At 39.4% G+C, this 24,368-nt stretch overlaps 1 protein-coding gene and 2 long non-coding RNA genes across 3 annotated transcripts in view; 1 reads left to right on the top strand and 2 right to left on the bottom strand.

Moving 5' to 3' along the window:
* The window catches only part of GALNT1 (polypeptide N-acetylgalactosaminyltransferase 1), a 73,555-nt gene extending 61,536 nt beyond the window's left edge, over positions 1-12,019 (top strand). The window contains exons 8-12 of the mRNA XM_029922031.1: positions 1,316-1,496; positions 2,370-2,509; positions 6,942-7,040; positions 7,739-7,873; positions 11,769-12,019. Coding sequence (XP_029777891.1) covers positions 1,316-1,496; positions 2,370-2,509; positions 6,942-7,040; positions 7,739-7,873; positions 11,769-11,915 — 702 coding nt within the window. The 3' untranslated portion in view covers positions 11,916-12,019. The remainder of the gene's footprint in view (positions 1-1,315; positions 1,497-2,369; positions 2,510-6,941; positions 7,041-7,738; positions 7,874-11,768) is intronic.
* On the bottom strand, positions 10,034-11,934 carry LOC115277717. The gene is made up of 3 exons (XR_003902490.1): positions 11,696-11,934; positions 10,888-10,968; positions 10,034-10,549 (listed from the first exon to the last, which is right to left on the bottom strand). It is a non-coding gene; the product is annotated as an uncharacterized LOC115277717 (long non-coding RNA).
* A 568-nt stretch (positions 12,020-12,587) lies between the features above and the next one.
* LOC115277718 overlaps positions 12,588-24,368 on the bottom strand; it is a 42,487-nt gene continuing 30,706 nt past the window's right edge. The window contains exons 2-3 of the long non-coding RNA XR_003902491.1: positions 15,908-15,968; positions 12,588-12,624 (exon numbers count right to left, since the gene is read on the bottom strand). This is a non-coding gene — a long non-coding RNA (uncharacterized LOC115277718). The remainder of the gene's footprint in view (positions 12,625-15,907; positions 15,969-24,368) is intronic.

The following is a 24,368-nucleotide window of genomic DNA, read 5'->3' as shown; positions in this document are numbered from 1 at the left end:
TCCTTCTGTTGTAAAAATTGTTGTCTCTTATATAAAACCTGGTCATTTTACTGGCTTTACATTTTTCAATAAAAAGAAAATGACAAGAGTTCTGAAATTCCTCCAAGTTAATTTAACCTAGTCAACCTTATGTAAAACTCTTAATTATGCATTTCACATTCACTAAAATCATCGTGTTAAGTGACGTTGTGTGTTTCTGAAAATACTTACCGTGATCACCTGGCATATAGCGGAAGCCACATTGAACTGCCCTGTGATCTAAACCAGCCACCTACTTCGTTTCGAGCAGATCACTTTGCTCCCTTAGAAGAGGAGAGGTCTGGACTCTAGATCATCCGGGAGATATCCTGTCCAGCTGTATCGCTTTGTGATCCTGGAGAACTTTAGAGACACTGAATATTTAATCAAATCAAAACTTCTCAAAATCTGTTTAAATTGTAAATCGTAGATTTTTAACTTACAGAAAAATGCATTTCGAAAGGAGCAGAAGGATAATTTCATTAAACTAAAATTGTGAACTCAAACTTGATGATCTTTCTTTTGTTTTTATCCTCATGAAAATGATACAGCATGCTGTCATTGTCCCAGTGAATAAGTCATGAGCGATCTGGTTTCGATTTCTAGAGTCTGTTTAATGGACAGACTGACAGGCTTGGAGAAGGAGGAAGAGATAGGACTCTGGCTGAATACTCCACAGTCAAAAGTGTTTTGACCATGAACCATTCATACCCAGCACACAAAATCTAAACATTTCATGAAACAGTATGTCCTTGTTAGCAAGTGCTGGTTGCATTTCCTCACATTGGAATTTCTGCTCTTTTTGAGTCCTGGCCTGCAGTTAGAAAAATACAACTCTAGGGGCACCTGGGTAGCTCAGTCAGCTAAGCATCTGTCTCTTGATTTCAGCTCAGGTCATGAGCTCACAGTTCGTGAGTTCAGCCCTGCATCCTGCTCAGTGCAGTCAGAGCGTACTCTGCTAGAGATCCTCCGTCTCCCTCTCTCTGTCCCTTCCCAGCTCACGTGTGCATATGTATGTGCTCCGTCTTTCAAAATAAACTTCATATCTTTTCTGTATTTAGCCTTTAACATATCTTTTCTGAATTTAACCTTCAACTTATGGTTTGATCAGAACCAAAAATTACAGAAAAGTATCCTTCTGAGGAAGCACTAGCTTTGTGACCATATAGCAGGAGCTCCGCTGCATGTATGTATAGCCATGACTCTGTGAAGTTTTAACTGTAAACATCCATAGATGTAAATGGTTTTTTAAAAACCTGTAAGAACCTTATGTGGTTGTCTTTGTTGCTGTTTTCAGATTTGGCAGTGTGGAGGAACTCTGGAGATCGTCACCTGCTCACATGTCGGACATGTATTTCGGAAAGCTACACCTTACACATTTCCAGGAGGCACAGGACAGATTATCAATAAAAATAACAGACGACTTGCAGAAGTGTGGATGGATGAGTTCAAGAATTTCTTCTATATAATTTCTCCAGGTTAGCATTATTTTGCATTAGAAATACAAGAGTATAACTTTCTTGTTCCTGATCTTAGTGCATCTGCAAGGTAAGAAGGGGTAGAAAAGCCTTGAGTAGAGGCAGAGCACGAACCTCACAGGGCTGTTGTAAGGAATAAAGGAAATCTCATGCAGTGTGCAGAGTGCTTAGCAAAGTGCCTAATATAGTAACACGATGAGTTATCCAGGTCAGTATTGCACACGTTACTGTTAGCCCAGGTGTCATCAGTGTTCTGTATCTATTTTTAACCTAATTGTGATGTTTAACATTTACATGAAAATTGGAGTCTCTCAGGGCCCGTGCTGAGCACTATAGCATGCCTCAAAGGACTTCTCTCCAGGAACTTCTCTGCTATTCAGAGTTTTGTGGGAACGGTTGTTCCTTCAGTTCTAAGACTTCCCGACATTGTTGCCATTCCAGCCTCCTTTGTATTTACCGTAAGACTGTCAAGTCCGCTCGCACAGGTCCCTGAGCTGTGGGAGAGAACCCTGAGTGGGCACACTTGCTCTGCTTAATACGGGGCAAAATAGATATTGATTCTTGTTTTTGCCTGAACATATATATTCAAGCTTTCTGGTCCTATAATAACTTATGTTTGTGTGTAATATTACTAGCACTGTATTTCATTCTCACAATGAAAATCTATTTTTTCTTAAAAAAAAGCCACATAAATATATTTCCTTGTTCTATATTTTGGACAATGGATTCCTGGTATATCATTTGTATAGTCACATCACCAAAATGATACCACTTTTCCCATTTGCCTGGCTTGTTAATAAATGCATTGTTTAAATAGACATGTGTTACCTAATACAAGATGAATAATTCAGAGTCAATTATTTCTTTCAACAGGTGTTACAAAGGTAGATTATGGAGATATATCATCAAGAGTTGGCCTAAGACACAAACTACAATGCAAACCTTTTTCTTGGTACCTAGAGAATATTTATCCTGATTCACAGATTCCACGTCACTATTTCTCTTTGGGAGAGGTAAGATACATACATTCTGTGTGGTTATTATGTTCTCATTTATCAAAAACCATAGAGCTTAAACATCCAACAAAGGAATCCCTTCATATTAAAATTAAATAACTTCAAGTGTGAGGCAGTTCTTGTTAGCACAGTCTTGTTAGCACATAACTTGAAATCTTATTACTTTTTCATATTATAGGTTATTAAAATAATGTTCCACCCCTAACCTTTCAGAGGTAGACTCTTGTTTCAACATATTAGTGTCTTCAGTAGACTTATTTTAACAAAATGTCCCATGAATTTAAAAGCATATACTTGTGGTGTTAATTAGCTTGAATGAAAGCTTAATGAACATCAACGTAAAAATATATTGTAAAGAAAGGAGAAGGAAAGTTGAAAGACCACATATAAGTCACAGCAGCAAATGATGTGTGTGGTCAGGGCCACAGCCAGGCCCCATTCAATCTCATGATACTTGGGAAAAGTAACCCCTGACTCCATAGGAGGCTGTCCCTTCTTCAGCCATTTCATTCATTCAATAAATATTTAAGTACCTACCGTGTGATAGGTACTATTTTACATACAAGGAATACAGCAGTGAATAAGGTCTCTGCTCTTGCAAATCTTACAATCTGTGGAGAAAGCCAGGTTTTTAAAGTATACAGTATGGCAGGCGGTGCTAAGGGCAAAGGGGAAGAAGAATGACTGGTGGCCTGAGTAGCAGTAGTATTTATATTCAGGTAGTTGATAAAGGCCCCTCATATAGGAGTTTTTATTTTTGAGCAGAGATTTAGAGGAAGTGAATGAGCAAGCCATATGAAATTCCTGGGGAAAGTGTTCCGGGCTCAGGGAAAAATAGGTACAGAGGCCTTAAGACAAGGGTGTACTTGGTGTGGTCCATAAACAGCAGAGAGGATCATTCTCTGGAATGGAATGAACAGGGGCTGGGAGAGTAGTAGAAGATGAGGTTGAGACATATTGAAGGTCAAGTCACATGGACCTGGTAGGCCACAGTACGCACTTTGGGTTTTATTCTGAGTAAGATGGGAAGCCAGAGAGAGACAAGGAAACTTTCACTTGGAAAGGGTCAGATTGTATGTGGGAACAAGAGTAGAGCTGGGGTATCTGAGAGGAAAGGGGTGATGAAGGACTATGGTAAGATTTTAGCCTGAGAAACTGGGGCAGGGAAGTTGGCATTGAAATGGGAAGGCTTGTGGAGAAGGTAACAGGAGGCATTCAGCAGAGCAGCTTGGGACTGTTAAATTGGGTCCAGGTAAAGACACAGGGTAGGTACCTGGATTTACAAATCTGTAGTTTGGATGAGAGATTGGGGATGGAGATGTAAAGTTAGGAGTTGTCAATATACAGGTAGATTTTAAAACCACAAAACTGTATGAGTTCACCTTGGGAGAAGTGAGTGTAGACTGAGAAGAGGGGAGGATTGAGGACAAAGCAATAGAAAACTCCACGATTTAGAAATTTTGAAACAAGGAATTAGCCAAAGAGATTGAGAAAGAGTGACCATTGAAATAGGAGAACAAGAGTGTGTGTCCCAGAGACTATGTGAAGGATGTGTTTGAAGAAAGAGGAAGTGGTTGGGGCACCTGGGTGGCTCAGATGATTGAGAGTCCGACTCTTGGTTTCCGCTCAGGTCATGATCTCACGGTTCGTGAGTTCAAGCCCCAAGTCAGACTCTGTGCTGACAGCATGGTACCTGCTTGGCATTCTCTCTCTCCTCTCTCCCCCTGTCCGCCCCCCATTCAAAATGAATAAATCAACTTAAAAAAAAAAAAGAGGAAGTGGTTGACAGCTGAGTAAGACTAGTACAGAGAACTGACCACTGGACTGGTAAGGGAGAAGTTGTTGGTTGGCTCATCTCACTGTGTCAACAGGGTTCCCGTGGAGGTTGGTAGGGACAAAATCCCTGACGGTTTCAAGGAGGAAGAGGAAGTGGAGATCATGAGTCTGGGCAAGTCTTGCAAGAAATTTTGTTGTACAGGAGAGCAGAGAACTAGCTGAAGGGGAATATGGAGCTAAGGAAAAGGTTTTTGTGTGTTCACTTTTGCTAAGCTGAAACTGTGCTAATGCAAATGACCAAAAGAGAACATATGAAGATGCTAGAAAAGAGCACTGATGGCAGGAGTCACATGTAGTAAGTGGTCATGGTGGGGCAGGATGAGAATGCAGGGTGTCCATTGAAGTAGGAAGGAACTGGAGGGAGCGGGGACAAGTGCAAGGTCAGTCACGGTTGGAGGGTAGAGGTGGGTAGTCTCTGGTGGGAATGTGAGGAAGTTCTCTGATTCTTCCATGTTCTCATTGAACAAGATCATCAGTTGAGTGTGGAGAGAGGGTATTGGTGGTGGTAGGGACTTGGGGAACAAGGAGGAGATGAATGTAGAAGAGCAGGCTATGGGAGACCAGCAGATACATTACAGAGGGGAGTCTGGTGGCTGATGGTGATAGGGGTGAAGCCATTCAGCCCATGCCAGCATGAGCACAGGCTACTGTTTGTCCTCAGTGGTTATTGAGGCTACCTCAGGGGAGACCTGAGCTCCCTACCTGTGAACGCTGAGTAATTCATCCTCAAACAGGTGAGGAGTAGACTGAGTTTGTTGATTAATGAGACCCTGTTTGCTTTGCTGTAGCCTCATTCCAGTCCAGAAAGGCCCAGAGTTGGGGGTGTACTGTGGGAAGATTTATAGCAGTTGTTCCTGTAACTTGCCTTCAGAATAGAGAATGAGTTGTGTTTTTTATCCTTGAACTGACCCAATTTTGGATAACACCTAGGCATTGTCAGCTGGGCTAGAATCCAGGCATATTACAAAGAGCCACTTGTCTAACCCACAGTAGAGGATTGCCAAAGCAAGTTTGTTCTTTACCTGCCTCTTGCCAGCTGGCTTTCTGTAAAAGGAACAGATTTTACCCTCTGTGGCTTACTTGTCACAGTGCCTTTTTAACTAAGCAGATGGTCTTAAGCTTGTTTGCTCTTAGTATCAGGCCACACTAGGCAGATTAAGGCTCTAGCGTCTGGGGTTGGGGTCATTCTCAAGCACCCACCCCAGTGCAGCTGGGGGTCTCTTGCTGGGACCATAGCTCCACCTACGTGAGCATTCCTATGCTAGAAACTGGAATTTAACCTTTCAGGGATCTTTTGTCATGCTTTAAGGGGTCTAGAGAAGCCTGAAATCATAGGATTTTAGCGTAGAAAGGGGAATGAAAAGGTGTGAATTTAGTCACTGCCTTTACTAAGTCTGACTCTCATAGCTCCTATAGGACCTGAAACTGAATAAATGAGTTTCAGACCTAGAGATAAATACTCCAGGAGGTAAATACTCTAAACAGCCACCACAGATAACAAGCAAGTCGGACCTTTCACAGTTTAGCCAATCTTATGGACTAACTGAGGTCTTCTCCAGGCAGGTTTAATAATCCTTAGATTTAGTGAGTGTGAACTCTGTATCAAGCCCTGGTCTGGGTGCTTTACAAACATTAACTCATTTTATCCTATCAACACTGTGAGATAAGGTGCTATTATCCCCACTCAATGGTAAGTAAATCGAGGCATGAGTAAATGGTTTAAACAACATCCTCAGGTCATAACCACAAAATGAAAGAGACAGGATTTGAACAGAGGCAGTATGGCTTGAGAATTTGTGCTCTTACCATTCACACCCACACTCTTTCTCATTTTCAACCAATATTTCTCTTATTGCAGTGGGGGAAAGAGTGAATCCAGGTTCCACTATACTGGAATCCAGAAGTCCTTTAACTGCCTGTGTTGTTCTGCCTAGTGGAGGTACCAAGATTCTAGAGACTATAGGAAAACCTAAGAAATGTAGGCTATAGGCTCATGTCTGCTTCCCAGGAATGGATGCCCAATAGCAAGAAGTAAAAGAAAAAAATATTAAACTACTCAGTAGCCACGTGTGGCTAGGGGCTACCGTATTGGATGACACAAGTATAGGACATTTCCATCATTACAGAAAGTTCTGTTAGTGCTATTAACACAAATAGCCAACACAGGAGGTTATCTTGTTGTCATTCCATACATTTCTCCCTGCCAAGGCCTATGTTGGGGTGTCCACATTTGCTTGTCAAACCTGGTGTTTTAAAAGCTTATAACTACTGTATACCTTGTGTAATCTCAAACAATTTAGGTACATCCTAAAACAATCTCCATTGCCATTAGACATCCTTAATGATTACCAAATATCTTACCCAACAAGAAGACATCTCTTATTTCTCTTTCCAAGGTAGTCATCAAGATGGAACTTGGAGTGTGAATAAACTGGAAGGAATTGTTTAGTGTAGTGAAGCCACTGAGCATCCTGCTGTCAGGCTACACTGTGTATATGTATATAGTTGAGAGTTTAGATGGACTTTAATGTGCATATGCATCTTATGTTTGCCTTTTTACCTCTAACTATTTTCTTTATTCATTGCCCCATAGATAAGAAATGTGGAAACAAATCAGTGTCTAGATAACATGGCTAGAAAAGAGAATGAAAAAGTTGGAATTTTTAACTGTCATGGTATGGGAGGTAACCAGGTGAGTATTTTAGGAAAGAAAAGCTTTAAAAGGAATGATTTTGGGGGCGACTGGGTGGCTCATCTGGTTAAGCGTTGACTTCGGTTCAGGTCATATTCTCATGGTCTGTGAGTTTGAGCCCCACATGCTGACAGCTCAGACCCTGGTGCCTGCTTCAGATTCTGTGTCTCCCTCTCACGCTGCCCCTGCCTCCCTCATGCTCTCTCTGTCTCTGAAAAAATGAATAAACCTTAAAAATAAACAAATCAAAGAATAATTTTTGGATTTGTTTGAATCTTCTGTTCCTTTATGATGATGTCATTCAGGAAATATTTTCCTACCTATGAAGAGATGATTGTAAAGACCTTTAAGAGGAGGGAGCCTTCAGTCTAATGATTGTTTTTAAATGAAACGTTTGTAAAAGGCCCCTTGTGAGAACTGTATTTACATTGCTTTGCATGAGATTTATTTTGCCCTTTATAGTTCAACTGTCTTTGACAGCCCTTGACCATGCATTCAGTGTACAGGGAACTCAAGATCATTTTTTCTTCCTGTATGCAAAATTAGTGGTAGCTTTTTCTGAGTCATCTGTTCTCCTAATATTACATTAATAAAGTTCAAAAATCACATATCTTGAGATACTTGTTTTTTCTCTGCCAGATTGCTGGCTAGTTTCTTTTGCTGTTAAAGCTTCTATGGTGTGCATTTTTATTTTTCAGGTTTTCTCTTATACTGCCAACAAAGAAATTAGAACAGATGACCTTTGCTTGGATGTCTCCAAACTTAATGGCCCAGTCACAATGCTCAAATGCCACCACCTAAAAGGCAACCAGCTTTGGGAGTATGACCCAGTGGTAAGTTATTCATTTGCATATAGGAATGAAATTATGTGTGTTTTGGAGCTAAAGGAGTGAATTCTTTATGGCAAAAAGAATGAATTCTTGTAAAGCTTGAATATGGATCAAATTGTTCTTAAATCTAAAAACCTACAGGTGGGGAAAAACGATGTAAGTAAAACAAACATGTTTTAATCTCCCCAGTAATTAATCTTGTGCCCCAGCCCTGGGTCCTTGCTGCCGTTGCATGCAGCCGGTCTTCTGCGGGTGTGTCTTCCAGCTCTGTAGTCCAGTGTGGGAGAAATGGAGCCAAGTGTAGGCTCTTTAAATGACTGAATTAAACACTTAGGTAAAAGGTGAGCTTTAAATAATGAAATTCTCTGTCTCATAATGATTTTTCTGTGGCATATATAACAAAGCCTTTCATATTTGCTCTCCTCTGAAACCTCCCCCTGTCACCACTTGCTGTGTGCCGCTGTCCTCCTCACACACGGGTGCAGAGATCACTCAGCACCCCCCCCCCCGCCCCCCCAAGTGAGCTTCGCTCCTGCACCTTGTATCTGGCCAACTGCCTCGCTTGTGCTTTTGCTTTACAGTTCCGGAACCAGCATCGGAATCTGCAATAGGTCTTCTTCTGATTCTTTTTCTTCTGCACACAAGCACGGATTTTTTTTCTCTTCTACTAGGAAAGACTTTGCTCCTGCCTTACTTTCTGCATACCATCATGTGTTCTACGTATAACAGCAAGTGAGGGGCCGGCACTCGTGCCTCTGCTGCTCCAGCCTCGGCCTGACACTATGGAGACAGAGTCTCATATGGATGCAAAGCCAGGAGTGTTACTGTCTCTTTTTCCTTAATTTCTTTATTAGCATTATGACTTAATTAGCAGTTACGACTTTGGCCGTCTTTTCTCCCTATACCAGGTCATATACAGACCCTGGTCTACTTCCATCATCAACTGTGCTGTTCCTGGAACATAGCCTGTACTTTCACCTTTAGTTGAGGATCATGCAGTTCCCTCTGCCTCTAACAAATCCTACCCCTTCTTCAAGGCCCAGCTCTGACATCAGTTCCATGAATCCCAGCCAGAAACTAGCTCTCTGTCTTCTAGTTACAATCCTCTCTGACCCCTGTAATGCGGTGCTGCTTCGGAGCTCTTCATTTGCCGGTCTTTTCTCCACTATTCGCTGTTATCCCCTAGAGGGAAAAGACAGTATTTTATAAATCCTGGGCCTGCCTTCATGTGTCAAACTGCAGTAAAACTAATATTAAATATAACACTAGCTCAGTTAATATGACCATTAGAAGTGGCCTGGATAATCTGTTCTGGATCTTTCCATAGCACATGCAACTGCCATTTTGGGTGTAGCTGCCCCGGGCATTGCAGGATGTATGCAGTTCTGACTTCAGAGAGTAAATGCCAGGAGCAGCCCCCAGGTATTGTGAGGGTCAGAATATTTTAAAAATCAAAAAGCCTCTCAGTTCATTGGGTGTTCATTGAAAAGTGACAGTATAGGACTGAGGTAATGTAAACCCTGTTATAGTGGCATCAACAAATAGTGGCTTATGCTTCTTAATAAGTCTGGAGGTGAGTGGCTTTTGATGTAGAGATTCAGAAGCACAGTGGTGTCACAGATAAGCCCGGAAAATGCAGCAAAATTTTCTTTTTGAAAGGCCACAATGGCTGCTGCAGCCTTCAGCCTCACATCCTGACTCAAGGGAGAGGAAGGGAACAGGGGACGTTGCACTGCCCCTTGTTCTGCTCTTCATCATAAGGCGAATAGGGCGAAGCTTCTCCTGGACCGCCCCCCGCCCCCCCACCGGTAGACTCTGCTGGGTCTTCTGGGCCAGAACTTCATCCCATAGTGACCTTCCTCCCCCGACCCTCTGCAAGGGAGGCTGGTTAAACAGGCATTGGTGTTACAGTCTCTATGATGGGATGGAGACAGGAAGTGGGAACGGCCGTTTGTAGCCTGTGTATGATGTCCGCGATCTGCCACGCCTGCTATTCTAAAAGTACATGTGTGTTAGAAGTTTAAGGGGCTGAAGTCGGTTTAGGAACCAGCTGTGATGAATATAAAGTTTTCTGGAGTCCTTTGCATGGTGTCTTCTCTCAGATAAAACTTTAGTATTGCAGGCTGAGTTCTATCAGATAAAGTTAGTTCACTGTTCAAAAGATCAAGTTCAGTGTGCACAGTGTTTATTAGGGAGCACTCTTTGGATCAACACCTGTGAAAAGGACAAGGCAGAATTGGGCACAGGGAGGAGTCACTCTGTGATGCAGGTCCTATAGCCCGAGCCAACTGCATATGGAGCTCCGGGACAGCCTGTCTGTGGTATCCTGCCTCCATCAGTCTAAACCACAACAGTCTGGAAAAATAAAATATTCGTGTCAGTGATTTATAATCTAAACCTAAAATCATGAAACGGTAGGCTCCAAGGGAAGCATAGAAATAAATCCCACGCCCTTGTTTTCTACGTGTGGAGTCCCTGAAGCCCAGGCTCACCGGGCAGGTAAAATGAGGCACCGGGTCTCAGACGGACCTGGAACTCATGATCCCGGATTCTTTGCAAGTACCATTCTGTCTTTGCTTAGATTTATATATTCTTACATCTTCGAGTCTTCTTTGTATTATATGTCACATTCTGTTATGACATCAGGCGCTTCTGCCTGGATGCGTGTCTCTGTCCTTTCTGGAATAAAATGCAGATTTTGACCTACTTATACTAGAGATTAGGGGCAGGAGCCAGCGAATTACTTTTCCTAAGTTGCAAGACACTATGCAGTGATAATTGTAGCTTTTATCCTTTCCTTCAAAAGGGTACAGTTAGGAGCACCTGGGTGGCTCAGTCAGTTAAGCGTCCGGCTTCGGCTCAGGTCATGATCTCACAGTTCATGGGTTGGAACCCTGCGTCGGGCTCTGTGCTGACAGCTAGCTCAGTGCCTGGAGTCTGCTTCAGATTCAGTGTCTCTCTCAAAAATAAAAAACATTAAAAAAAAAAAAGGTTACAGTTATCTGTCACCTGTTTACCTAGTTGCCTTAATTAAGCGCTTTTTGTGTGGAGACTAGTTAGTGCTGACTGGGTCCTCTTGAGCACAATGACGACAGTCCCTGAAAATGAAATGTTGATAAAAAAAATTAATTACAATAGAGGGATGAAGAGTCCGATAAATGTGTTCGTAGACATATTTCACACTTCCTTATAGCTGTATACATTTGCAGGATAGTGCTTAGTGCACATTCCTACACATCCTTTTTGGTGACCAGTGTGCAGTTACAGACACATAAACTGGCCTACGCTAATCACTGATACCACTCGTCTGTCCTGACCTTTTGAAATTACTCTAGAAATCAACATGACAGCCCCGAGTCTAGAATGCAGATAAGTACATAGAAAGTTCTATAGCACCATCTGCCAGCCATTTATTAATGGCTGCTTTAAATAAATCTTACAATCTCTTAAGATTTTGAGTCTTAAAAAGGACCTAAATTTTAAGGACATGAGGTTTGGAATCACAGAATTAATTTGAACAGCCTTATCACAGGGAAATGAAGCAATTTTGAAATAGCTTTTGAAAATAGGTTGAGGATCCTAAATTAGGAACCACTAATCTGATCTTTTTTTTCTTTTCTTTTTTTTTTTTTTAAGGAAGCTGAAGCACAAAAAGTAAAATTTCTCCATGTTACAGAGCTTGTGCAGAATTGGGACTAGCATTTTGGTCATCTTTCTTTAAGTTCATTGTAACCCACCGCACCCCAGTGCCCTTCTCCCTCCTGTATAGCTCTTAGGGCGGCCTTTACATTGACACCTCTTTCTGCAGGGCAATTTAATACTCACCAGAAATGATGATTCAGATGTTTGAGTTTTTTTGGTCACATTCATATTAAGATTTCTTTTCTGTCACTTTCAGAAATTAACCCTGCAGCATGTGAACAGTAATCAGTGCCTGGATAAAGCCACAGAAGAGGACAGCCAGGTGCCCAGCATAAGAGACTGCAATGGAAGCCGGTCCCAGCAGTGGCTTCTTCGAAACGTCACCCTTCCAGAAATATTCTGAGACCAAATTTACAAAAAAAGAAAAAAAAGAAAAAAGAAAAAAACTAAGGATTGACTGGGCTACCTCAGCATACATTTCTGCCACATTCTTAAGTAGCAAAAAAGGACAAGTGCTCTCCTCCTGTGGGGATGTAAGGTTTATCAGCCATTAAAACTTAGACTCCTCTCGCTTTTCACTAGCTGTGAACCAGCCTTCTTGTCCAAGGACGTGAAACTACAGAGTAGCGAGACTGCGCATACTGATGTTTACACGATGGAAAGAGTCTTTCATCAAGAATCATTGTAAAGGATACTGAGACCATGAATCAGTCACCAGAAACGGGCTTTCCAGAGAGCAGCACCTTTCCTGGTTTGCTTGCACGTCAGCAACTTGTGCTGAATGTGCTGTCCTAATGAAGAGATTTCTAAGATTTCTTTTCTGATTAGGACTGGTAACCAGTATATTAGATCTTGATATAAAAATAAGTGAAAAAGAACTGGAACCAGTTTCAGAATCATGAAAACAACATTTTTACAATTTAAGAAAAAACTATATTAAACAGGGTTTAAAGAAATTAGAACTATGAGAAGTACAATTTGTTATAGTATAGTATCAAATTTCTATATAGATTTTATACCTCAGTGGGGAAAAATAATGGATTCCAGTGACATTTTGTTTTCATCTGTGATAGTCATGGATGCTTTTTTTTCCTTGGGGTGCTGAAATTGAGCTGAAAAAAAAAAAGGCTCTTTGAACGTAGTTTTAATTGCTTTCTTCAATTTTTTTATTTGGTTTATGGGCTGTTGAAATTGTAACTTCTAATTGCCTTCAAAGAATGAAGATTTAACATCCTGTCGGGTCTCAACGAACAGGTTAGACCTCAGTTGCTCTTGGGTCAACTGGCTTACTGACTTAGACACACACACATTTCCTATTAGATTTTGAACTTCTTGATTCAGCTGATTATGCTCAATACCCAAGATGCATACTACTGTACTACAGATTTGTTTTCACAGCAATAAATCTTCAGTTCCTGATGATTCCACTCAACAAAAGGCCTGCCGAAGTGATTATTTGGGTATTTGGAGAGGATCCCTTTGAGGATTTTTTGGAAAACCTTTTTCACTCCATACTCAAATGTGCTTTATTGTCAAGTGCATATTTAGATTAGGTTCTTGACTTGTAATGGTGATCTGCTGCTTTTTTTTTAAATAAAATTTGACTGAAAATGTTTGACATTTTTTGATGAGTTATCCAAAGAAGTGCAGCTACTCTTATAGAGGAGTCCTGCATTTCTTCCCTAAATTCCACTTAGATTAAATTGGGTTTTTCTCTAATTTTTAATACCCCAGTAAAACTTCAGAATCGATTAAAAGTTGAGTAGTGTTTTAATTTCATAGACTATCTCGTGACGTTTTCCCTGATATATAAAGCAGTCCATTGGCAAACACGCTTGTATTTTCTTTCTTATTTGTAAGAATATATTTAGTGATATTCTTTTCGTTATCAAAGACTCACTGCAGGCAGTGCTATTTCTTGTGCCTAAGAATGCTTCTGAAAGTTGCATCACTAATGCTACTTGCCAAGTTGAGTGTATACAAAGTTTCTCATCTCCTTTTCAAGTTAATCAGCATCAAACACTTATGGATGCTGGAGGGTAAGACTGTAGTACAGAATGCATACGTTTTGTCCCCAGGAAATTTGCTGGATGGGGGTTTTGGTGTTTTGTTTTGTTTTTTTCCTACTCCATGAGCTCTGTTAATTCTGTCTTCACTAGGCCTAATGTTTGAATAAACCAGATGTCTAATAAATTATTTTCATGCTCAGAATTTCAGGTTTTTGTACTGTAGTATAGCTTGGTCTTATTCCTTTTGTAAGAAAGCTTATATAGCAATGTGATTCAAGGTTTTGTTTTGTTTTTAAGATGGGGATGTGAGTGATTTAATTCCTGGGTACTTTTAAAACCTGATAGATAATCCCATTGCCTTTATTTTTCTAATTAAAGAATTCCTAAATACTTTGAAAATATAAAATATTCCTAAATAGTTGTGCCTTACATTGGTTTTATTTGAAGTTAAAGTGGATCCCTGTTCATTATAGCTATTTGTAGATCAGGCAATATGCTAATCACTCTACGTCAAAATTGGGAAGAATGAATCAAAAGGAAAGCAAAGGATGAGAAGAGGTGAATACTGTTTGACCAGTGTAGAATTCGCAAATACGACCAGAATAATCTGAATCTCTCAGATTTATTCACCTTCCTCCCATCCCGTGTTAAAGTGCCTCTAACTGGCATCCCGGGAAAGTAAATGCAGGGCAGCCGGTAGGCCATGTCCTCACTTCCCTATTCTGCATTTAGCTGAGAAACCGAAGTTCCTCTGTGAAGATCTGGTGCTCTCCCCATCTTTCAACAAGCACACCAAGCGCCAATTGGACTCAGAATTACATGTTCTTTTAAGGTGAAAGAAATTCAGAAGGTAGTGTTTCTGAGGTCGTAACTGTGAGCCGAGGTATACAAAGAATGAACCTTTTTTTTTTTTACTCTGGAAAATGAGATGTGTTTTCAATTATGTAACACTTCTCCCATTCTCTGACTTCCTGAAGATAAGAATTTGCTTGATCTGTCTGAACTAATAATTTTGCAGGAAATGAGGCCAAACTCAGTTGTATTGACTATGCACTAGCAACAATTAAATTTTAAAATCTTACCATCTGTGATCACATTAAATAAGTCAGATATCTAGAATGTTAAGAGATATGTAAGGCTTCTACCCTGAAAACTACAAAATGCTGCTGAGACTATAGAACACTGTAATAAATGTTCACGGATTGAATAATGTCAAGATCTGTTTCCCACAAATTGATTTATAGAAATCAATTCAAATTTCAGTGAAAAAGCAGTCCTCTGAGGCTTTCTGGTAGAAATATGCAGATATATAAGGAAATCCAACAGACCCAGAACAACCAAGCTAATCTTGAGGGAGAGAGGCAAATGTTGGAAGACTTAACACTATTCAATTTCATGACTGGCTTTAAAATTATAGCAATTAAGAGAGTGGTAGTAGGGTTAGGACTAATAGACTAGTGGACAGAAGAGAATCAAGAAGTGGACTCGTACAGGTATATGGCCATTGGCTTTTCAACAACAACAAACACAAGCAGCTCAACTCTGGGGAAACTTTCTGAATATTGATGCTTTCCCAACAACGCACAATGCTTTCAACATGGACCACAAGACCCAAATGTGAAGGACAAAACAATAAATCTTATAGAAGGAAACATTATCTTCATGACTCTTGGAATAGGCAAAGATATGTTAGGATACAAAATAAACTCCATAAATGAAAACTCAAATTTCACCAAAATTACATTCTTCTCATCAAAAAGATACTAAAGTGAAAAACCATGATGCAGCCAAGGACAAAGTAGTTGCAGTACACATAACAGGATTTGTATGCAGAAAAACAACTTTTCAAAGGCACTGCAAAAGCGACACGATATAAAAGTAAGTGACTTGAATATTCACTTCACAGAAGCTGTGCAAGTGCACAGTTAGCATAGGGAAGGGTGTTCAGCATCAGCCATGAGGGAAGGAAGAAGGAAACCACCAGGAAGTAACCATGGCACATGTGCCCAAAGGGCGAGAAGGTATGGAAACTTGCAGAAGCGTAAGTATAATCACCTGGGGAAACAGCTTCCCAGTTTCTTATAAATGTAAGTAAATATATGCCTACTCTGATTCCACTTCTAGGGATAAAATGATAAAACTCAAGTGAAATGAGGTATGCCCACATTAAGATGCAAACAAGAATATTCGGAACATTTAACATAACCATCACACTGGAAACTACCCCAATACCAATCAACAAGATAATGGATAATCATATAGTTATTGAAAAACTAGTCTATAATTAGAACAATAGCGATAAATAGAAAAAATACTGAACAGAATGCTAGACATATTATGTTTATATCAAGCTTAAGGATAGGCCAAAGAAACCTACGGTGCTTACCTTTTGGTGAGTATAGACTTGAAAGTAGCAGGAGAAAACTTTCTGGAATGGTGGAAGTAATCTGTGAATTGATTTAAATAATGGAAAATTATTTAGATAATTTATAAAGTTTTCCTGACCTATATACTTTGGATATGCATTTTGCCATCTATAAATTATACCTCAAAAAAAAATGCTGGGGGAAAAGAAAATATTTACCCTGCTGGTTTCAAGGTTTTCTAAAAAGCCTTCCACTGCTAAAACACACACACACACACACACACACACACACCACAAAAAAACAAAAGACTGGCTAAATTGCAATAAACATACTAAACTGGACTCACCAGAAAATCTGGGAAAATCCCTAAGGTCCAGGAGGAGGGAAAAGATGATACATATACAAGCCACAGAAGTAATGGTTGACTATGAAAGCCTTTACTAAGAACAAAATAGAATAATCAGAGTTTGGGGAAAGATAGCTCTTAAGACTTGGGCCTGGACAAAGGTGGGGAATTAAACTAAAGATGCCTACATAAAACTGGAAAATTCAGAGAGTTCTATCCACAAGTAAAAGGAAGTCTGCCTTGTAAAGGAAACCAAAGGGTAAAGTATGACAGATTCTTCCCTTTTTCTAGGCAGTAAATGGTGACAAGGATGATGCCACCACTGTGATCATAAGGCCTACTTTGTAGATTTTGTTTTTTAAGTAATCTTCTACACCCAACATGGGGCTTGAACTCAACCCCGAGATCAAGAGTGGCACACTCCACCAGCTGAACCAGCCAGGCACCCCAAGGCCTGCTTTTAAATAGATCAAGAGTTTAAAACCACAGTTATGAAGTCTGCAGATCAAGAGAATAAAGTGAATCTAGATTTATGGCACTTGATGGAAATCATGAGAATACAGTATTTCTTTTTGAGGGGGTGGGCATTAATGTGGGCCCTTATATGCTCACAAATTAATTATGCAATCAATCAAAAAGAAAATGAGCCACCAATGTGTTACCAAAACAAAGTTCTGGCAAAGTGATAATAGCTTGTATCAGGCTAAACCTGCCAATAATAGTCCTAAACAAATTTTTAAACAATATTTTAAGGTCTTGGAAAACTAACAAAGGGCACAAGATGTAGAGGATTCAACCACGCTTATTAAAAAGGATGTACTATATAAGGTAACATATGTATGTCTTTTCCCCAAAGAGCATTCCCAGTGTTCACAACACACTAGAGGTAGCGGTCGTACGGATAGATTGTTGTCTTAGGCTGAGGAGTCAGAGACTGTATTTATGAGCAGAGTGGCTGGAAACTGGAGAATATCTAAAACAGGAGGGAGTCACAGAGGAGCCCCCAAATCTGCATATGAATTTCCTCAACTGCTTGAATGATTGGTTTAAATGTGCCCTGGATGAGACTCCAAGAAGTCCAAAGAAAAAACTTCCTGTTTGGAGAGGCCTGATAAACACTTCAGACTTTAAAAGCGTACCTTTGGAGACACTGCAGGCTCAATCCCAGACCACTGCAATAAAGCAAACATTGCAATAAAACAAGTCAAATTAATTTTTTGGTTTCCTGGTACATATAAAGGTAATGTGTACACTGTAATCTATTAAGTGTGTGATAGCATTACATCTAAAAACTCCATTAATGATGTACATTCAAAATTTTAAAATATTGGTAAGAAATGCTAACCATTCTCTGAACTGTCAGTGAGTTGTGATCACTGATCACAGGTCACCATAACAAATATAATAAACATAAAAAAGTTTGGAATATTCTAACAATTACCAAAAAGCAATACACAGACCTGAAGTGAGCAAATGCCACTTGAAAAATGATGCCAAGAGAGGTGCTCAGTGGGTTGCCACAAACCTTCAATTTGTAAAAAACACAGTATCTATGAAACAATAAAATGAAGTGCAATAAAACAAAGTATGCCTATGTGTTGAAACTCAAGGCCCTATGTAGGAATAAAGACCATTTCTTAGGGATCTGGGGCTACTCCAAGGGCAAAGGACAAAATGAGGGAAGATCAGACCTAACGAAGTATAAAACCAAACCTCTGCAACATCAAGTTGATCTGCCAACAGTCTGCTAACTTGGATAAACAGCCTTCAAAGGAAGATAACATACTATCGAACTGTTTGGTGCACCAATCACAATGTTGACTTGTCCGGTACAGAATGAAAAAGTAATGAGGAAACCCGAAAGTAGTTTTTATTATGTTTTTTTAATAGTCAACAAAAAACAGACTCACTGATGACCTGGATGATGGAATTAGCAGTCAAGTTCATCAATATAAGTGGGTTTTTTTTTTTTAACGTAAAGAAAAAATTGATATCAACATGTGGGAAATTTCAGAAGAAATTTATATACTGGAAATGAGAAAAGAATCCTAAAATTAAAAATGCTTAAAAAAATCAATTGAATGTGACACATTTGGAAAAAGAACCAGTGAACTTGAATAAAGTCAATAAAGAATTTTGAAACTAAACCACAGATGGAGAAAAAGATTGAGGGAGGGAAAAACAGCCTTGAGGATAAAATACATGCATTTGAGACCTAAAAGGAGAGAACACAGAATGAAAGCTCTGAGACAGAATTTCTTTCATGCCCTCTCCTCACTTCCATGATTACTGCCAATCTTTGCCTTGCAGACACATCACCAAATTCTGCCTTTGTCTATACATGGCCATTATACTTTCTGTGTCTCTGCATGTCTCCTTTTTATAAGGATACCAGTTATTTTGGGTTTCAGAACATACTCTAATTCAGTATGTCCTACTCTTTACTAACGACATCTGCAAAGACACGGTTATGGGTTGAATTATGTCCCAACAAAGATACGTTAAAGCCTTGCCCCCTGAGAAACTCAGAATGTGACTTTACTTAGAAATAGGGTCTTTACAGAAGTATTCAAGTTACCAGGAAATCGTAAGGGTGAGCCCCAATCCAATCTGATTGGTGTCCTTACAAAAAGGGAAAATTTGGACACAGAGACCAAAAAATGATGAGAAGACAGGGTAGAACTATCTACAAGCCACGGAACACCTGAGACCACCAGAAGTTAGGAGATAGGAATAGAACAGATTATCCTCAGTCCTTAGAATCTATTTTTCCTGCTAATGCCTTGAGCCTTGATTCTGGGCTTTTGGCCTCCTGGATAATAAAATGCTGTTGTTTAAGTAACTCAATATGTCGCACTGTGTTATGGCAGCCTCAGGAAAATAATACAGACTCTATTTCAAGTAAGATCCTATTTTGAAGTATTTCTGAGTAGATATGAATTTGGGAGAAACACTACCCAAACCAATGCATCCACTTAACCATAAAGAAGAATTAACACCAATCCTTTATGAACTCTTCCAAAAAAGAAGAGGAACACCTCAATTCATTCTATGATGCCAGCATTACCAAAGCCAAAAATATCACAAGAAAAGAAAAAACGAAAGATGAATATCCCTATTATAGATGCAAATAGTTTTAACAAAATACTGGTAAACCAATTCCAGCAGTATATTAAAATAATTACAGACCATGATAAAGTTGGGTTTATCTAGGAATGCAGGGTTGGTTTAACATGTAAAAAATCCATGTAATACACTTTATTATTTGAATAAAGAACTGCATGATCATTTCAACAGATGCAGTAAAGGCATTTGGACAAAATTCAATACCCTTTCATGATAAAAATACTCAACAGACTGGGAATAGAAGGGACTTCCTCAACTTAATAAAGGATCTCCATGAAAAATCCATAGCTACCATCCTATTTAATAATGAAAGACCGGATGCTTTTCCCCTAAGATCAGGAATGCAGCAAAGATGTCCACTCTTGCTATGTATATTCAGCAGGTACTGCAGGTTCTGGCCAGAGCAATTTTGAGGCAAGAAAAGGCATCCACATAGAAAAAGAAGAAATGAAACTATCCCTATTTGTAGATAACACCATTTCATATATTAAAAATCCAAAAAAGTCCATTAAAAATTATTAGAGGGGTGCCTGGGTGGCTTATTCGGCTAAACATCCAACTTGGGCTCGGGTCATGATCTTGCGATTCATGAGTTCAAGCCCTCTGTCAGGCATTGTACTTACTGCTCAGTGCCTGGTGCCTGCTTCAGATTCTGGGCCTCCCTCTCTCTCTGTCTCCCCCCCTTTCCCACCCCCACTCACACTCTGTCTCTCAAAAATGAATAAACATTAAAAAAATAATTAGAAGGGCACCTAGGTAGCTCAGTCGGTTGAGTGTCCAACTTTGGCTCAGATCATGATCTCTCTGAGTTTGAGCCCTGTGTTGGGCTCTGTGCTGACAGCTCAAAGCCTGGATCCTATTTCAGATTCTGTGTCTCCTTCTCTGTCCCTCCCCCTCTCATAGTCTGTCTTGCTCACAAAAAAATTATTAAAACTAATAAATGAATTCAGTAAGATTATAGAATATAGTATCAGTACAGAAAAATGAGTTGTATTTCTGTACACCAGCAGTAAATAATTCAAAAATAAAATTAAGAAAACATTTAAGGGGAGCCTGGGTGGATCAGTCAGTTAAGTGTCTGACTCTTGATTTCTGCTCAAGTCATGATCACATGGTTCATGAGATAAAGCCCTGCATTAGCCTATGTGCTGATAGTGTAGAGCCTGCTTTGGATTCTCTCTCTCCCCTTCTCTCTCTCAAAATAAATAAACAAACATTGTAAAACAGAAAACATTTTAAAAAGTGTCAAAAAGAATACTTAATAAATTTAACAAAAAAGTACAGGACATACACATTGAAAACTAAAACACATCACTGACCAAAATTTTAAAAGATCTAAATAAACATCACATGTTCATGAATCAAAATAATACTGTTAAGATGGTAATATTTCCCAAATTGAGCTACAATTTCAATGCACTCCCTATCAAAATCCCAAGTGTCTTTTTTTTGCAGATATTGACAAGCTAATACTAAAATCCATATGGAAATTCTACGTGCCCAGAATAGCCAAAACAATCTTGAAAAAGAAGGAAATAAGGTTGGAGTACTCAAGCTTCCCAATTTCCAGTCTTACCACAAGGCTGTAGTTATCAAGGCAATGTGGTAATGGACTAGGTCAGTAGAATCGAGAGTCCAGAAATAACGCCTGTAATCATTCAACAAGTTTGTGAAGAAAATTTAACAGAATACAAATAAATGGTGGTGGGTCAACTGGATATCTACATGTAAAGAAGAGAAATGAGACCCCCTTTATCATACCATAAACAAAAATTAACTCGAAATGGATCAAAGACCTAAATTTAAGAGCTAAAACTGTAACACTCTTAGAAAACATATCCATCATCTTCACGACATAATCATTGGGCAGTAATCTCTTAGCTATAAAACCAAAACTAGGAGCAAAGATAGAAAAGCAGATATATAAATAGAGCTTTGTCAAAACTAAAAGATTTGGAGTCTGGTTCAAGACAGCAAAGTAGGAAGATCCTGAACTCAAACCATCTCCCATGGACACACCAAATCTATAGCTGCATATGTAACAATTTCTTGTGGGGAAAAAAAAAGCCTAAAAACTAGTGGAGAAATGACTTCACATCAGGAAATGAAGAAACGTACACACACAATGAAGATGGTAGGAAAGGCTGAAATACAGTCTTGCCATAAACCCCATGCCCAGCATCATGACCCACAAATGGGAGGGAACATAAAACTCAGAGTTTCTCCCTGAGGAACAAAGTGTTTGTACCCCACATTGGGAACCCCAATTTTTAAGACTGGCACCTGAGATACAACTCCAAAACACCTAGCTTTGGAAACCATTGGTGCTCATGCCCATGAGACCCAGAGGGCTGTGGTGAGCTGAGAAATGGCTCTTAAAATGCTTGCTCGCTCGCACGTGAACTCACTCACCCCACAGCCTAGAAAAGAAGCAGCCTTTTCAAAGGATCCCAGACTTTAAGATAACATGATGCCTCTAGCTTTGTTCTTCTTTCTCAAAATTTCCTTAGCTACTCAGGATCTTTTTTTTTGTGGTTCCATACAAATTTGAGAATTATTCTATTTCTGAGAAAATCAGCATTGGAATTTTGACAGTGGTTCCATGGAATATTTGAATGCTTTGGGTAATATGGACATTTTAATAATATTAATTCTTCCAGTCCATGAGCATAAAATATCTTTACACTTATGCATGTTTTCAATTTCTTTCATCCATATATCATAGTTTTCACTATGCAAGTCTTTCACCCATATCTAAGTGTCAACCTGAGGGGCATCTGCTAGGATAGTCCCTGGGGACAAAAGCCAGCGGTTGCCATCTTTGCACTCTCCCTCTGCCTTGTTAAAGCTGTTATGCACCATCTCTATTTTTTTCCAAGTGGAAACCATCTTTGCACTCCCCCTCTGCCTTGCTGTAGACAGCAGTTACCGTCTTCATGCTCTCCACCTGCTGCACTCCCAGAGCACCTGTATCCCTCAGAGAGGAGCTTCTTTCTGCATGCACCAGGTTTTATGAATGGTGATCTGATTCTTGGAGCTGCCACCCATGGAATGCCCCTTGATTGCCCAGCTGGTGGTCAGGGGAACTTGTGTCCCTGGGTCCCACAGGACTGTAACAATTGAAAACACACTTACTGGCAAGCTATCATCCTGAGGGCACTGCACAGGAAATATATTGAATCATACCCATAGTCTTTCTGCAAACAAGGCATATGTGTTTGTGTTGGAGCTTAGACATGAGGGGCAGGCTTCTCCTTTGGAACACTTCTAGGAGATACAGAGGTGATAGGAAATGCAGGCTGGGAAATACCATCTTTGAGCTCTCCCTGGCTTCACTACCATCAACTATTGTGTCTCAGAAAGGAGTTAATACACTTATATGGAGACAGATGGCATGGCTCTGGTGGCCAGCAGGGATTATGCTTGCAGTCCAACTGGATTGTATATATTTGCATTCTTTAAAAGCTGCTGCTGAGGGCTCTGACTTCCAACCAGCCTAAATTTGGGTGGTGATGGATATCCTTCCATTTGGGACACTAACAGGTCTTAGTAGACCCTGAAACGCTGGGAACTATTAAAAATAAATAGGTTTCTTGGACAATCACAGGCTTGACAGACAACCAAGAGCAAAAGCAGGGTTGAATGATAAGTTTAATCTCCTACACAAGACTAATTATCCAAGTCAAGGAGAAGTGGATATTTACTTAATTCAAAGAACCCAACAGAGAGTCAAACAAAATAAGGAGATAGAGGAATATGTTTTAAACAAAGACCAAGACAAAACCTCAGCTAAACGACTAAACAACACGAAGATAAGCAATCTACCTGATAGAGTCCAAAGTAATAGGAATAAAGATGTTTAACTAAACTCAGGAGAAGAATGAAAGATAGCATAATCAAGTGGAATTTATCTCAGGGATCCAAGGATGATTAAGCATCCACAAATCAATCAATCAATGTGACACACCAAGTTAACAAAATGAACATATCCATAGATGCAGAAAAAGCAGGTGACAATATTCAACAGCCATTTATGATAAAAATCATATCAAAATCAACAAAATAGGTATAGAGAGAACATACCTCAACAAAAAAGTAATATCATACTCAATGGTGAAAAGCTAAATGCTTTTCCTCTAACATGAGGGGCAAGATGAAATACCTAGAAATAAATTCAACACGGAGGTGAAAGACTTATATTGAAAAATGTAAGATATGGATGAAAAAAAATTGAAGACACACATCAATGAAAAGATATTCCATTCTCATGGACTGGAAGAATTAATATTGTTAAAATACCCATATTACTCAAAGCATTCAAATATCCCATGCAACCCCTATCAAAATTCCAGTGCCATTTTTCTCAAAAATATAATAATCCTCAAACTTGTATGGAACCACAAAAAGATCCTGAGTAGCTAAAGAAATTTTGAGAAAGAAGAATAAAGCTAGAGGAATCATGCTATCTTATTTCAAATTACAGAAAAGACACAAACAAATTCTCAAGATGGAAAATATAAATACTAAACTGAAAAAAATCAGCAGAGGGATTCAATAGCAGACCTGATCAGGCAAGCAAACTTAACAGGTCATTTTAAATTATCATGTCATAAGTTTTCTATAGATTTCATCATATAGGTCTTTTACATCCTTGGTTAGGTTTACTCCTAGGTATTATATGGTTTTTCATGCAATCATGAATGGGATCAGTTTCTTGATTTTCTGCTGCTTCATTATTGGTGTATAGGAATGCAACTGATTTCTGTACATTGATTTTGTACCCTGCAACTTTACTGAATTCATTGATCAGTTCTAGAAGGCTTCTGGTGGAGTCAATTGGGTTCTCCATGTAGAGTATCATGTCATCTGCGAAAAGTGAAAGTTTAACTTCTTTTTTGCCAATTCTGATGCCTTTTATTTCCTTTTGTTGTCTGATTGCTGATGCTAAGACTTTCAGCACTATGTTAAACAACAGTGGTGAGAGTCGACACCCCTGTCGTGTTCCTGAT

Source organism: Suricata suricatta, chromosome 14 (genome assembly GCF_006229205.1).
Source record: "Suricata suricatta isolate VVHF042 chromosome 14, meerkat_22Aug2017_6uvM2_HiC, whole genome shotgun sequence".
In the NCBI taxonomy this organism is placed as follows: Eukaryota; Metazoa; Chordata; class Mammalia; order Carnivora; family Herpestidae; genus Suricata; species Suricata suricatta.
This window is presented reverse-complemented; position numbering and strand designations above follow the sequence as displayed.